Source organism: Carettochelys insculpta, chromosome 2, assembly GCF_033958435.1.
Source record: "Carettochelys insculpta isolate YL-2023 chromosome 2, ASM3395843v1, whole genome shotgun sequence".
Lineage (NCBI taxonomy): Eukaryota > Metazoa > Chordata > Testudines > Carettochelyidae > Carettochelys > Carettochelys insculpta.
Window position 1 is genome coordinate 186,271,278 of NC_134138.1, and position 16,483 is coordinate 186,287,760.

Consider the following 16,483-nt stretch of genomic DNA (forward strand, 5'->3'; position numbering starts at 1 on the left):
AATTTACATTTCGAAAAGCACAGATGTCAACAGCTCTTGCAGGCTAAGACAGATAATTTCATTAAAGGTTACAGAATAGAGGATGCTCCGTTCTCCTCCAGCTTGGTAATAGCTTGGAACACATTCTCAGATATGAATGTAGAACAATATTGGTTTGAATGTGTTCCCTGGAGCTTTGAATGACAAGGAGATTGAAAAAGAGTCTAAGATAGATGCGTAACTTGAACCACAAGCAGCAACTGATCAGGCGAAGCAGAGAGGAGGAAGGGGAATGACTCATGGGGATGTAACACTGTAGGAAAACCACATGGGACTTTGGAAGTGCTCATGCAGGCCAGCAATAAGGGACCAACTACAGGAATGATTATGATGGCAGTCCCAGAAACTGTAAGGGGCAATGAATACTAACCAATGCATTGAACCAGTGAGAGCTTAGCTGTCAAAGGTCACTGTGAAAATAAATACATGGTGTCAAGGATGGTACACTACAAAGGAATTATGAAATTGCAACTATTCGAGTGTGAGAGAGACTTGCATATAGGTGCATTAGCTCTATCTGTGGTAGACAGGCTCATGCTAGCTCACCTCAAGCTACTGCATCAACAGAGCAGTTTGGGCAGCAGCTATATAGACTCCCTCCTCAGACTCCATCCTACCAGCAGTCCTAGCTATCTCTGAGATACCACTGACTTCCTGAGGAAATTACAAAATATTGGAAACCTTCCTGACAATGGATGTGGAATCTCTCTACACCAATATTCCACATGAGGATGGACTACAAGTGATTAGGAACACTATCCCACATGTTACCACAGCAAATCTGGTGGCTGTGCTATGTAATTGTGTCCTCACCCACAACTATTTCTAATTTGGACCACTTATATCTCCAGATCAGCAGCACTGCCATAGGCACCCACATGGCCCCACTGTATGGTAATATTTTTATGACTGACTTAAAACAGTGTTTCCTCAGCTCCCATCCCATATTACCCCTCCTTGACTTAAGCTACATATGATTTGGACCCATGGTAAAGAGACTCTGGAAGAATTCCACAGAGATTTTAACAACCGGCACCCACCATCAGTCTCAGCCTTGACCATTCCACATGAAAGATCCATTTCCTGGACACCACAGTACAAATCGCAGATGGCCAGATCAATACCACTCTCTACCAGAAACCCACTGACTACTGTACTTACCTACATGCCTCCAGCTTCCATCCAGGACACACCACATGATCCATCATTTATAGCCAAGCTGCGAGATACAACTGTATCTGCTCCAATCCTACTGACAGAGACCAAAAACTTCAAAATCTCTACCAGGCATTTTTAAAACTTAATTGCCCAGTGGGAGAAGTGAAAAAACAAGACTGACAGGGCCAGGTGAATACTTAGAAACCAGCTGCTTGTAGAGAGGCCCAAAAAGGTTAATAACAGAACACCACCTTTCCTACAGCCAACCACCCATCCTCAAGAAAATTCTCACTAGCAACCACATGCCTCACCACCGAAACACTAATCCTCAAACTGTTACCTGCAACGAACCCTGTCGCCATCTCTGTCCACATATTTACTCTGGAGACACCTTCACAGTACCTAACCACCTCATTGTACCTCCACTAATGTGATATATGCCATCATATGCCAGCAATGCCCCTCTGCTATGAATATTGGACAAACTGGGCAATCACTTTGCCAAAGAATGAAGGGACACAAATCAGACATTAGGAATCTGAATACACATAAATCTGTCAGTGAGCATTTCTATGGAGCAGGCCTTAGCATCCAGGACCTGAAAACCTGGATCCTAAAACGAAGAGACTTTTACACCAGATTACAAAGGGAGACATCTGAATTGGAGTTCATTTTCCAGTTCAATATTTCACACGTTGGTCTCAACAAAGATATCAATTACCTCACACATTACAAGAACAGCGTCAGCATCTTTGATATTTGTCGTGATTTCAGGCAGCCCCCTCTAACTTAATAGACACTTGTAATTTTCTCTCCTCTTTTCCCCTCCTTCGCTCCTTCTCTTTCTGTCCTATGTAGCTGATCTGTCAGTTTTCATTTCATTTTTTTCTATCTTTCTGTTAAATTCTCGTCATGCCAGTTTACTTTCATCAGAATTTCCAGAGCTGAAGAAGTGGGTCTGTCCCACAAAAGCTCATCACCTAATAAATTATGTTGTTAGTCTTTAAGATGCTACAGGACAACTTTGTTTTCCAGAGCTAGGAAAGCCGGAGAGCGAAACAGGTGCTGTGGAGACCGATGAGCCAGGTGAAGAGCAGGTGGGAAATGACCCAGGAAGGGTTTCAGCGTGATCTCCCACATGAGAGCTCAGCATTTTCTGGTGGGATGCCCCACTGGGCAAGTGGCAGTCTAGTCCCCCACCGATCAGGTCCTGGGTCAGGAACAGGTGTAGCAGTGTAGGTTGGGTGGCTGCCCCATGCTCTTAGACTTCGATCAGGTAGGTGTGGGCCCAGTAGGTGTGGCCCTGAAGTGTAGGGCTGTGTTAAGGACTCAGGCCATTGAGCTGGGTCTCCCAGGATTAGAAGGTGGTAGAAAGGACTTGACTGGTGATTACACCCTGCTAACCTCTCCGAGTATGCCTACATCAGGAGAGCAGCCAAAGCATCAGAGCATGACCATCGCTGTCTGTTCCTTAAAATCAAGGCAAATGTTCAGTTTTTGACTCCCTTTCAACAAATATTTGTGTAGCTTTTATAGTAACTCGGGGTAATGACTAGTATGCCACTGGTATCTCTCTCACTTTCTAAAAACACTTAGCAGAGCACTGGGCAACCTACGCTAGAACCCCAATGGGCTACATGTGGCCTCTGGACCACAGGTTGCTCACCACTAAGGTAGCAGATTTCCTCTTGTCACCTTCTCCTGTTCCAGGAGACCGTTAAAGGCTGCCAGTGTGAGATGCAAGATTCACGCTAATGGTAGGTGACATCAATTTGAGTAACTCTAGACTGGTAAAACCCATTAATGTTCATGGCAGTTGTGCATTTAGGCAGGACGTTCATTCAGCTGAAGCTGTCCAAAGCAGAGCTCCAATATTTTTCTTCCTACCCATGAGGGCTTTGGTACCTCCCACAGCACTGAAAACCTGAGCCCTGGTGCACCTTGTGGCATAGAAGCCCGGAGGTCCAGAGCCTCCCATGGGAAAAAAAAGCCCTAATCCCAGCACACACTGGCTACGTCTACACGAGCCCCAAACTTCGAAATAGCCACACAAATGGCCATTTCGAAGTTTACTAATGAAGCGCTGAAATGCATATTCAGTGCCTCATTAGAATGCGGGTGGCCGCGGCACTTCGAAATTGATGCGGCTCGTCCCGATGGGGCTCCTTTTCGAAAGGACCCCGCCTACTTCGAAGTCCCCTTATTCCCATCAGCTCATGGGGGCCAGGCTGCAGCCAGCAAGCGCCCCACAGATGAGGTCCCATTGGGCACACGGGAGCCCGAAGGAGGGGGGTGGCAGGGGGGGCACCACCTTGGGGGATGGTCCAGAGATGGCACAGGTGGAGCCCCTGGGCCCAGGTGACAGCACTGATGGGTGGCCTCTCTCCCCCTTGTGTCTCCACAGCATCATCCTCTAAGCGCCAGCCCACACCCGCGCCACCATCTGATGGCGCCAGAGAGCACTCCTCCCCATCACCCAGGCTGCTGCCTGCCCAGCCCCAGAGTGCCCGACGGCACCGCCGTTTTGACCCTCAGGAGGAGGTGAAGGCCCACACTGCAGCCATCTGGGAGCAGACTGCCATGCTCTGGGAGTGGCTGCAGATGGAATGGGAGGACAGGGCCTTGGGGAGGGAGGTCTGGGCCGAGGCGGCCGCAGCACTCCAACAGCTGGCCCCCTTGCTGGCCCCCCCTGCCGCCATCCCTGCCACCCGCCCTCCCCCACCGCTCCCAAACCCACTCCCGCTGCCCCCAAAGCCGCCCCCACCATCTCCAAACCTGCCCCCCACCACTCCCAAACCCACTCCTGTGGCCCCCAAACTCACCACTCCCATCCCACCCACACTCACCCCGTCTGCCTGGCTCACCCTGGGCTGCTGGCTGATTGCCAGTGCAAGCCTGGGGGAGGATCTCCCCCCGGGCTTCTCCAGCACCCCATTCCACCCTGCCTCACCCAGCCCACCCCGTCCCTTAGCCCCTGGCCAATCCTACCTCCCCATCCTGCCAGCCCCCTCACGGCCCCGACAAGGCCCCCCCACGCACAGGGTGGCAGGGGCCCCTGTACCCGCCGGAGGTCTAGCCCCCTAACCCCGTGGAGGACTAGACCTATCCGTGCCTGTGGTCCCAGCCACAGGGGTGTGCCCCCGCCTCATTGTATATAGTTTTCCCCTGTTCTCCCCCATATTTAGCTCCCATAGGAAGACCCCATACCATATTTTCCAGAGCTGTTTGTTTACATGTATATAGTTTGCCCCCAGTTATTAAACTCTTTTTTTGTGCACTCCAGTGCCCCCTGTGTGTGTATTGGGGCATGCTGCAGGGTGGGTGTGAGCTGGAGTGCCAGCTGGAGGTCAGCATGGCTCTTGCTGAAAGGCCTCCCAGAGGGCTTCCTGGACCCTAACCCCTTTGTGATGTACCTGGCGGCACGGGGCCGTGAGTGGCTGCTCGTAACCGAGGCCGTGATCTGCAGCCCACCCTGGCATGTAGAGCTCATGTTTGCCCTCCATTATATTGTGACAAGCACAACAGGGCACTTCCATCCGGGGGACGTTGGGCTGGCTGACGTTCAGCCGTGCATTCAGGCATTGGAAATGCCCCTGGAGGCGTCGGAAGGCCTGCTCTACAGTGTTGCAGGCATGGTTCAGGTGGTTGTTAAAAGTGTCCTGGCTGGCGGTGATGTGCCCAGCATAGGGGCGCATCAGCCATGGCTGCAAAGGGTACGCCCCATCGGCCACTATATATGGAGTCATCATTGTATCCCCCAGAGGGAGCTCCTGCGCAGGGATGTAGGTGCCCTTCTCCATGCACCGCCCTAGCCAGAAGTAGTGTAGTACCCGGGCGTCGTGGGCTTGCCCGGACCAGCCCTCACAAATGTTACAGAACCAGCCCCGGGCATCAGTCAGCTCTTGGAGCACCACCGAGTGGTACCCCTTGCGGTTTATGTAGCATCTCGCACTATGGTCCGGGGCGCGGATAGCTATGTGGGTGCCATTGAGTGCGCTGAAGCAGTGTGGGAAACTGAGGGCTGCGAATCCCACCATGGCGCTGTCCAAGTCGCCGAGGCAGACGGCCCTCTGCAGAATGATGCGATTGATGGCCCGAACCACCTGTAGAAGAAGGGTGGCACCAACATGTGGGGCCTCCACAAGAGGGGGCCCCCTCTGACCCCGCCCCCTTCCCCTGCAGGCCCCCCCACCTAGGAGGCCCCTCCCTGAGGTGGATGTGGGCCCTTGTCTGACTTACCTCCAGGAAGATGGCTCTGACGGCGGCTTTGCCCACCCCAAATTGGTGCCCCACTGAAAGGTGGCTGGCCGGGGTGGTGAGCTTCCAGAGGGCAATCGCCACCAGCTTCTCGACTGGGAGCATGGGCTGCATGCGGTTGTCCACATGCTGCAGGGCGGCTGTGAGCCATTGACACAGCTCCAGGACTGTCTGCTTTGTCATTCTAAAGTGCTCGAGCCACCTTTCATTGTCCCACTGGCCCAGTACCAGCATCTCCCACCAGTCCCCACTGCTGGGGTGGCCCCAGAGGTGCCATGGGGGACGGGGAATGGAGAGTGGCGGTTGCCCCGTTGCCAGGGCCTGCAGGACCACAGTGGTCGGGTGGGGGGGGCATCCACCACGCCCACGATGGCAATCATCATCTGGGTCCAGGTGTGGGTGGGGGCATCGGCCTCAGGCAGCTGCTTTTGCTCCATTGTCCTCCTTTCTCGGAGCACAGTCCACAGAGTGCTGTGTTCTGCTCTGCAGTACTCTGTGTGTACAGGGTGAGTGAGAGGGGCCCTTTAAGGTGGCTGCTGGCTGTGGGACCCGGAAGGGCTTGTTGGCCATGTGACCCCCTGCATAGTGTTTCTTAGCTGATTATTTCAAAAGAGCCCACTTTCCTGTGTGGATGCTCCCTTTCAAAGCATGGTGCAGGTTCTTTCAAAATAGCAGATCAATACAGCACTCTGTTTTCTGTGTGTGTAGCCGCGCTATTTCAAAATCCCTTATTTCGATTTTGGTTTTTGGTGTTTCCACTTTCAAAGTTTCTTTGTAGTGTAGAAACAGGTGAAGTGCTGAGGCCACCTGAGATTGGAGCCTTCTTGTACCGTACAAATGCACAGCAAGAAGCTGGCTGAGCTTTAAGGCTACAGCTACACTGCAGTCGTAACTCAAAATAACTTATTTCAAAGTGTCCAATACCCCTCTCACAAAAGGGGCAGCAAATAAGAATGCTGTGCTCGAAACAGCCCTGCTATTTTGAGCATATCGTTTAGCCACAGGGTTGTTGTTTTGGGATAGACATGTAGTCCAAAATAGCAGCCATGGTGCAGGCATAGCCTAGCAGTTTGCAAGCCACAGAAAAAAGACAGACAAAAACTAGGAGAAATGGAATATGATTAGTCCCTTTTATAGGGGAGGTACTGAAGCACGGGGAGAATAAACAACTCCAGCAACTGTCCTGGGAAACAAACCTGAAGGCCTCATCCAGAGGCCCATCCCTCCTTCCACTCCCATGGCTTCCATAATTAAGATATGTGGGCAGAAGTCAACTGTACTTAATTTGTTTTTCAAACCTGATACGGAAAGCAGGATGCAAACCTTCAGTAGCTTAGATGGTTGGCACAGGAAATGGCTTTTTAACCCTTGAACACTGGCAGGGGTTGTAAACAAACTTTAAAAATACTGAGGAAAACAGAACTGTCCCAGTCTACTTTGAATCAAACTGCTTGAATCCCCTTTGCTCCCATGTTGCTGGCAACTTAGCTAGGCTTGTATTTCCCTGCCCCCCCCCATGATTAAACTGCAGCAGAATGAAACAGGTAAAATGCAGAGCTGTGAGCCCAAATTGCCATCCCATCCCACCTCTTCCTTTCCTCCCCCTCCCCCTGCTCGCCCTGGATCAAGGCACACTTGTTAAGAAACAAGAACGAAGAAAACAGAAGGCTGAGACATTTCCTGGGAGTGAGCTACCACCTCAGAGGGCATTTTCTTTTCATATAGTGTTCACTATTTCTATCTGCAGGAGAAAAGTCCAGCATGAGATATTGCTGGAAGAGTTCAAGGTAGTGGTTTTCTCTGGGCTTTCTTTCTTTTGTGGTTTGTTTTTGCCATGTTCGCTGTGTAGGGGAGTGTCTTGCTTTATTAATGCTGAGCAGCTCCAGCAACGGCTGTGGTTTTCCGATCAGTTAGTCATCTGCGGCTGCTGCCCTTCCTGCAAGTGGCTGAAGATCTCAGCGCCAGAGCTGTGCATACGGGCCCCCTTCTGTTCCAAGGCCGGCTGAGAAGAGGAAAGGTGGGAAAGTGAAAGGGATACGTGTGTGTGTGTGTGTGTGTGTGTGTGTGTGTGTGTGTGTGTGTGTGTGTGTGTGTGTGTGTACACCCAGTCTTGATGGTTTCCCCCGCGTGCCATGGGGGTGTAGTGTGAGTGTTAGTGTGGGAGAGGGAGGCTTTCTGGGAACTCCTGAGGGAGGAGAGAACTCTGAAGACTAGTGAGAAGCTGGTCAAGTGCCCCTTGATACTAGTGACGGGGGTGTGTGGCAAAGACCATGCCCAAGTACTAGGGAGGGGCGCATGTGTGAGTGTCAGAGCCGTCCTGAGCACCAGAAAAGGGGTGGGAGTGAGAGAGAGACTCTCGCTGTGGAACAGGATGAGTGTGAGAGTTTCTCTCTGACCCCCACATTACAAATGAAAAGCAGGTGTGTAAATGTCTCCTGGAGTACTGAGGGGTGGGGGGTGTCCCTGAATGCTCTTCTTGTGTGTCAGTTCATTCTCTCTTCTTTTCTCTAGGATGAGGGGGCCCTGGCAGGTGTTTCCTCCTCTGTTCTTCTCCCTTCTCCTCCTCATGCTTCCAATGAAAGACATCTCCACCTCATCTCTCTCTGGTACAACCCAGTCAACTATGGTCTCTGGTGGGCTTCACAGTGGATACACCTGTATTGGTCTGTATTCAGGTTCTGTTTGTTTGCTTTGTTCGTTCATTTGTTATTACACTGGCAAACAGAGGCTAGCTGTGTACATAATAAATCATCTTAGCTGTTTCAACAGTCGCCGCTGTTGCAAAACACTGTAATCTTAGCCCAAATAGTAACCGTTTTACGATTCTCAAGTCTAACTTTAGTTTTGTAGCTTTTGTGATTTAATTTTGGAGCTGCTGTTTGGTAGCATGCATACCCTTGGGTCTGCAAGAAGTATTAGTGACAGTGGCTTTCAGACGCAGTAGCTAGAGGACAGAAAACAGGATGTGATTTTTTTCTAATATTTATTTATTCCCCTCCCCTCTCCCAAGACATCCTCAAAAACAGCAGATTCTTCCTAGTGGGTTTTTCCTCACAAAAATCTTCTTAAGAAATACAATGACGTTTGGGACTCCGGGCTTTGTGAATGCGTCTCTTTCTTTGACAATAGGTTTCCAGTATTTATGCTTCCAGCGCTCATCTGAGGTGCAGGGCCCATGCAAAGCTTTTTCCATCATTTAAGCATTTGCCTGCTTTGGAGGATGTGTCTGCTCTGGTCTTAAAGGGAAGCATTGGAAAACCTTGGGGAAGAAGTCTTGAAATCCATGAATGCGGTGGTCTTAACTGCCTGTACAAGTAGCTTGGAGAGTTACAGCTGGTCTTCCAATTTGCAGGCTTAACTAATAGCCATGGAAGTTGAGATGTGATTTAAATGCACACATGGAGGGTACATGCTGTGCTTGTGCTATGAGGGAAGACTGAAAGAACTGAGCCTGTCTGGTTTAGAAAAGAGGAGACTGAGAGGGACATGATAGCGGTTTGCAAGTATCTAAAAGAGGGTTACAAGGAAGAGGGAGAAAAATTCTTCTTGGCCTCTGAGGATAGGACAAGGAGCAATGGGCTTAAACAGAAGCCAGGGAAGTTTAGGTTGGACGTTAGGAAAAGCTTTCTGTCAGGGTGGTGAAACACTGGAATAAAGTATCTAGGGAGGTTTTAGAATCTCCATTACTGAAGATATTTAAGATCAAGTTAGACAGACACCTATCAGGGATGGGCTAGACGGTGCTTGGTCCTGCTGTGAGTGCAGGGGACTGGACTTGATGACCTCTCAAGGTTCCTTCCAGTTCTAGTGTTCTATGATTCTATGCACTTCACCAAATATTAGATGACTTGGGCTTTATGAGGAATGGAGGAGTGATGTTCATCCCTCCCAGTTTTGACAAACATGTGCATTAGCAAACATGTCCATTGTGATCTCTACAACATAGACTTGGTCAGCTTCGTCCCAAGGTGTAGTGAATCTGTTCTGAGCATTTCTGGCATTGGCGGCTAAAGTTTAATAGTTAGGAGAATCAATGAAGGTAGGGAGTGAACCTTTTATTTTATTTAGTTTTAATTGATATATATTTACAAAACAAACATCAGTTTGCTCTATGAGTAGACAGATTTTGTTTGACACCTTTTTGTCCCTCTATAGATAATTCAGTTTTCACTGAATTAGTTCCCATATGATACACTTAACACTTTTCATATTGTTTACGCAAGTTTTGTTATGTTTCTATGTGTACAAGAAAGATATTTTTATTTTGAGTCTAAAATTACTTTTATGATTAGGGAAGTGAGACTGAATTTAGGTTTCGTAAAACAAGATTTTGCGAAACATAGGTTGAGTAGAAAATTTTCCCGTGATTTCAAAATATCTAATAGGAACCATTGTTTTTCAACAAATAAATGAGGTTCTGCTGCATCTGTAACCCAGCTACTGAAGCATAGAGAACCTGAAAGTGAAACTGACTACAATACTACAATGAAAGGCTTGATCTACAGAAGGGGAGAAAGTCAACCAACTACAGCTTATGAGAATTGAGTAGCTGGAATCAACTTGACCTAAGTTGACTTTCTCCACTCTCCCCATAACGGGAAGCTGATGGGAGCAATTCTCCCTTTGACTTTTCGTACTCCTCACAACTGCCATGAGCCATGACATGCTTGCTTCAGAACTGGGGAGCAGGAGAGTGGTAGCTGCTGAGTAAGGTCCCAGCTCTGCAGGCACAGTGCAGGAGTAAGGGTGGCAATACCATATTGTGCCATGCTTCCTTTTGCAGTGCTGCTGGCAGTAGCTCTGCTGTCAGAGCTGGACTCTTAGCCAATAACTGCCCCTTTTCAGATACCCAGCTCTGAAGGTATTGCCTTCACCGGAAGCAAGAAGGGTAGCTGTACCTCAACCCACCCTACAATACTCTTGTGACCCCAGACAACTCCTTTTTTGGGTCAGGACCCCAAGAGTTGCAGCACGGTGAAATTTTAGATTTAAAATCTAAAATTATGAAATTTATGATTTTTAAAAGCCTGTGACCAAATTTGGCAGGGCACTACTTGGGACCAAAACTGATTACCGTTTCTCTGAAAACTCTGCAAGCTCAGTGTGTGTTCAGATCATTAAAAAATGCACATGCAGGGGCCTTGCAGAGAGCCTTTGTAAGCCGTACACGCACAACCACTCATTGTCCCAGACTGCAGTGTCTGTGGCTTAACGTCTTATTACCTACTTTCTATACTAATTTTGAAAACAATGGCAGGACACATGTTCTCTTCACTTTAATAAATAACGTGCTAAAGGTCTGATTCATACAATGGTGTAAAGCAAGAGTAACTTCACTGAAGTGCCTGATGTTAAACCAGTATCAGAGAGGGATCAGTCCCGAAGTCTATAAAACTAACGTGCTTGAAAGCAACAACTCTATTTTCCCTTTCTTACAAAGAAGTGTGGACATAATTTTTGACACCTCAGCAACAGCTGCCCCCATCCACAGACCTATTAAATGAATTCTCTGGTTTGGCCAGGAGTGAGAGACATTCAAAAACCATTCAGGACTCCACTTTTCTTACATGTGGATACAAGTTGAAGCAGTATTTTTAACAAGAAATGACTAACTCTCTAGTGAAAATGTTTACTGTGAAATATATAGGGAGAACATCTTTGAGGAGCAGACTTTGAGACAGGCTAGGTGTCTGACTGGTGGGTAACTTTCAATGGTAATTATATCTTTTGCATAAACAAGCTGGGTAACTGCTAATGGGCATGGATAATTCTGCTCACCTGTGTGTGCAATTTATCTATCTTCCATGTATAATCATGGCAATAATATGAGTTGGTTGGAAAATGAGCTTTATGAAAGAAACTGGGAAGCGGGTGAGGGAATAATTGTTGAAATTTTCTAATAAACAGTTTTACTTTTCAGAGAAACTGAACATCACAACATTCTGTTTAGGGAATGCTGTTGTGGTGCCCCTTGGGCATAGTGATTCAGGTATTTTGTGCTTCTGTTCTGCTCTATAGTCCAGGCTCTGAGATGATTGTATGCCCCATGATGCATAGTACTCATCCTCGTGGTGAGGGGAAATAGGACTCTCTGGCCACAGGTGCATTATGAGAGATGTAGTTTGCTTCAAGTATCAGAGGGGTAGCCATGTTAGTCTGGATCTGTAAAAGCAACAAGGGGTCCTGTGGCACCTTATAGACTAACAGAAATGTACGAGCATAAGCTTTCGTGGGCAAAGACCCACTTCGTCAGATGCAGGTCACCTGCATCTGACGAAGTGGGTCTTTGCCCACGAAAGCTTATGCTTGTACATTTCTGTTAGTCTATAAGGTGCCACAGGACCCCTTGTTGCTTTTGTAGTTTGCTTCAGGAGTCCACAGAGAATAGCGTCAGAAGAACCCAAGATCCAGCTCCCACAAGAAACCAAGCCAGAATCTTGAGATCAATATTTGTTGTTTTTTTTTTGTCAAAATATTTGTTTTCAAATGTCTGGTTTTTTTCAATATAAATTCAAAATCTTCTGCAGAGTACAGGCATTTTTCATAAAACAAATAATTAGGGTGAAAACTGACTTTTCATCAACCATCAATTTTGACAGTTAACTTTCAGCCATTCCTAATAATAGCACAAAAACTATGCATATAATTGTGTGTGGATTTTCTACCTGTAATCACATGCCAGACTACTTTGAAAAATTCTGTTTCACAAGCTGCAGAAGGCTTGTTGGGAATAGATTTACTATGAAAATGAAAACTCTCTTCACAATTTCAATGTAGTCCTTTGTGAAAGAAGACTTTAATGATGCTGCCTTTTAAAACAAAGACATTAGAAACAATCGAGGGACTCCCTCTGACCTTCTTTGTGTTGTGTGTGTGATCTCCTCCATCATTTTTTAATATGATCGCTAAAGAAGAGTTTAAACCACTGGCCATTTTGTAAGTTCAGATAGCCATTATAGCCATAGGGGAACACCTGCTTTTCCCTAGATGCCCGGATCCAGTGGTCTGCATGCAGGACAGGTGAGTTAGTAGCTCCTGCATTCTGAGGGTGAATCTATACTCACCCAAAGACCAACATGCTGCAGACGGTCTTCTGGAGTTTGATTTTGCACGTCTGGTATAGATGCAGCAAAATCTCTGGGCTTGGCCGTCAACCCCTGTACTTGACACTGACTTGCTGCATGTCCTTGGAAAGCCAGTTAGGACCAGATTTGTGTATCCTTAATATTCACGTGTACCTTTTCACTAGAAAAGCTCTTTGCTTTCAATAAGGAAGCTTGTCAAACAAGTTACTGAACACACACCTTCTCTGAACAAGGTACAACAATCTGGCCTTTAACCTCTTACGTTTCCGTCCATTTCTTCATCTGCTACACAAGCAAAATACAGTCTATTTCACAAGGCTGTGATGAAAACAACACAGTTCCAATTTAACAAAGCAGCAGAAATGTAGCATTTTAAAGACTAACAAAATGATTTATTTGGTGATGAGCTTTCCTGGGACTGACCCACTTCTTCACTGGGTCTTGTTATAGTTCTTGTTATAGTTCCAAAACTTCTTGTTATAGTTCCAATTTACTAAACACAGTTTGTATGTGTGGTATTGTTGGTTGTGTCCAGGAACCGACAACCAAAATAGCAAGAAGAGCCATTTTTTCCAATTTGACAAAAAAACTCAATAACTCAAGAGCCACAATGCATGTGAATAGAAGACGGTCCTTAATAAATAACGTCAAACCATACTTTTTGTAACCCCTATTTTAAGAACACACAACTATTTGTAAAGCATTTATGTTTACTGCAGGGTTCACCAACTTTTTACATATTCTATCGTCTCACACTTTATGTGTATGTTTGTACCACTGCCTTCCTGATTTTCACTCCTGAAATCTAGGGGGAGTTGTCCAAATTTCGAGATCACATATGGTTTGCTATTCTGATATGAATTGTTCATTTCTGGGCTTTTAGACATTCAGCGTTTACGAAAAATAATCAGCATCTTTTAAATATATTTTGCAATTATAGTGTCAGGAGCCAAAATTAAGTCCTTAAAGAGCTGCATGCGGCTCTGGAGCCTCAGGTTGCAGATGTCTAACATTACATTTGCTTGTTCTCATCATCTCTTCTTTGGCACCTCTGTTGAATATTTGTACATCGCTAATGATTTTTAAAATAAGCTTCTGTTCTCTTCTCCAGAGAGAGCTGTAGGGGATCTGCGTAAATGATCCGTAGAGTCTCTCATCCTGTTATGACTTTGGTTTGCAGTTGCAGGGCACTTCTTGATAATTACACATTTTATTTTGTTTTTGAACTTCTGACTGCACAGCACCTTTTGCTCTGCTACTTTGGCTGCCCTTTCCAATGAGGCTGTTAGTCAGAGAGAGCACAATATGTTTGGGCAGCAGCTCTTTTAATCTTCTCCTGCTGACTGATATTGCATGGGTCAGCAGCCACACAGGCCAATTGCACCTTTGCCAGAGCCAATGCAACCCTGCCTCTCTTATCTCAGTAACTGCCCTGAATCTCCTCTCAACCCCAAGAATCTAACGTCTTGGGGGGCATGCAGTGGGCGTCACATTAAAGCCATGTATGTAGTAGTAGTAATAATAATAATAATAATAATAATACCAACTTCAGAAAAGCAGGAAAAAACGAACACATAATTCCAGTGCCTTGCAAGGTGACAAGTGTCAGAGAGGTAGCCATGTTAGTCTGTATCTTCAAGAACAACAAGAAGTCCTGTGGAGAAGTCATCAGATGCATGGCTCATGCATCTGATGAAGCAGGTCTTCGCCCACAAAAGCTTATGCTCCAAAATAGCTGTTAGTCTATAAGGTGCCACAGGACTTCTTGTTGTTCACATAATTCCAGGCTCTCCTGTGTTACCAAGTATTAATTTTCAGCTTTGATGATTTGTGTGATATCCAGCCTTTAAAACTGTGCTTTACCGTGTTTTTCATGGCATGGATGCAGGTGTGACCAGTTTGCTACAGAGTACGCTCTGTTGTTATAACTGTGTCAGTCCCAGGATACTAGAGAAATGACCTCACCCACCTTATCTGTTACTGTAGGGTAGTAAATTCTAGCTCTCAGATCAATGTTGTTTGCAGTTTCTGATAGTTTAATACAGTGTCTCATACCTAACACAGTGAGAGGTCTTTAATAATAATGCTGAAACAAAATGTGCAGACTTTGTCGAGGGAAGCAGAGTGCTATAAAACATACTTTATAATCCAATGAATGCTGTAAAATGACATACTTTGGCATCAGTGTAAAACCACAATTCATTTGAGGCTGACAATCTTGGCTAGATTCTGATTTAATCTCAAATCAGCCCATGCAAATGCTGAGTGAAGCCATTCACTTCCTTGAAGTTACTCTGGATTTACACCAATGAAAGTGAGTGTGATTTGGCCCATAATTAGTAGTATAAGTTCGTTCTTTACCGTGTTATTTTTTTTAACTTTGATCAAGATACATGTATATGATATATATGTATATATGAATCCCAGCATATATAGCACTGTGGTAGTAGGTAACTGTTGATAGTTGAGTAGACATTTTCTTTCTAAGCCCCTTTCTTCTGAGAAATTTCAAGAAATAGAACCAAAAACTTTCAAAGCACCTAAATCCCATTTTAAAAAGGGACTTGGGAGCCAATGTCTCATTGAAAAACAGGTGCCATAAAACATACATTATAATCAAATGAAAACAAAAAGCAGTCAAGTAGCACTTTAAAGACCAGCAAAATAGTTTATTAGGGGAGCTTTCGTGGGACAGACCCACTTCTTCAGACCATAGCCAGACTGCTATGGTCTGAAGAAGTGGGTCTGTCCCACGAAAGCTCCCCTAATAAACTATTTTGCTGGTCTTTAAGGTGCTACTTGACTGCTTTTTGTTTTGCTGGTGTATAGACTGGCACGGCTTCCTCTCTGTTACTATAATCAAATGAGTGCTGCAAAATGCCATATTTAGCATCCTTACATATATTGTCATGCTTTGAACATTTTACTCATCACCCTTTGGGTTGAAATTTGGGAAATATTTAAAATAGGTAGAGCATTTGGGAAGGGATATTCATTTTTATAAGGGTCACTCTTTCATAGACAGAAATTAGGAGCTTTAGCTGCATATAGAGATGTGCCTGTATTTTAAACTGAACTCATTTCATTGAGAATGTTCTTTACTAACTAGGATCAGATGTTGTTTTGCACTGTGAGGAGCAAAAACAATCCTTCCCCAGAGCAGAAAGTTGTAGAATGGATGGCTGAAGCCTCATCCCCACTGGGCATCAGGCAGATGCTGTTCCACAGGAGCACTGCAGAGCTAGGTCTTGGTGTTTTGGAAGTGGGGTGGAGAAAAGAACAAAGGGAGCTAGATAGTTCTCTCACTCCTGGACCCTGTTGGTTACTCAGCCAAAAGAGAAGCAATTGCCCCAATATGTCCCTTCTGCAGCTCATTCTGAACAGCTGTGAGGAGAGTCAGCCAGTGTTAGCTGGGCTCCTGATAATTCAGTCCAGCTGGTTAGGAACCAGCAGGTCCTGCCACATATCACCAGTGGAGATGTTACAGTGTTGACATGGGGAAATCAGAGGTTCCTGACTCCCCTCTACAATAGTGTACCTCTGCTTTATGCACACAGTGGAAAGATATGACTACTTTATTCCAGCTGCCTGCACAATTACTTAACACACAGTAAGTCTTCCTGTTGAGGATTTGCTCAGCAGGCTGGGAAGGCCATAAGGAAAAGAAGTAATGAAGTAAATGCAAGTAGACACATGCAGGGCAAATGGCAGTAGTACACAGCCATATGCTTTGAGTTGGTTCTAGAGGAGGGAGAACTACTTATGTCCAAGTGGAAGGGGAATGGTGAGATTTCTGTTTGATTGGAATTCATTTCACTCTCCAAACACTGCTCTATAGGTCGCAGTTCAAAAAGATACCTCGGAAGACCAAATCTCGGGCCTTTCCACCAAATGGCGTTCATTATTGAGGGAAGGTGTCACCTCAACTCTTCTCCACAGGCTCC

The 16,483-nt window shown here is 46.1% G+C and overlaps 1 protein-coding gene across 1 annotated transcript in view; it reads left to right on the forward strand.

Annotated features, from left to right (window-relative positions):
- Positions 1-7,374: 7,374 nt before the first annotated feature.
- The window catches only part of AOAH (acyloxyacyl hydrolase), a 125,643-nt gene continuing 116,534 nt past the window's right edge, over positions 7,375-16,483 (forward strand). The window contains exons 1-2 of the mRNA XM_074986051.1: positions 7,375-7,471; positions 7,966-8,117. Coding sequence (XP_074842152.1) covers positions 7,967-8,117 — 151 coding nt within the window. The 5' untranslated portion in view covers positions 7,375-7,471; position 7,966. The remainder of the gene's footprint in view (positions 7,472-7,965; positions 8,118-16,483) is intronic.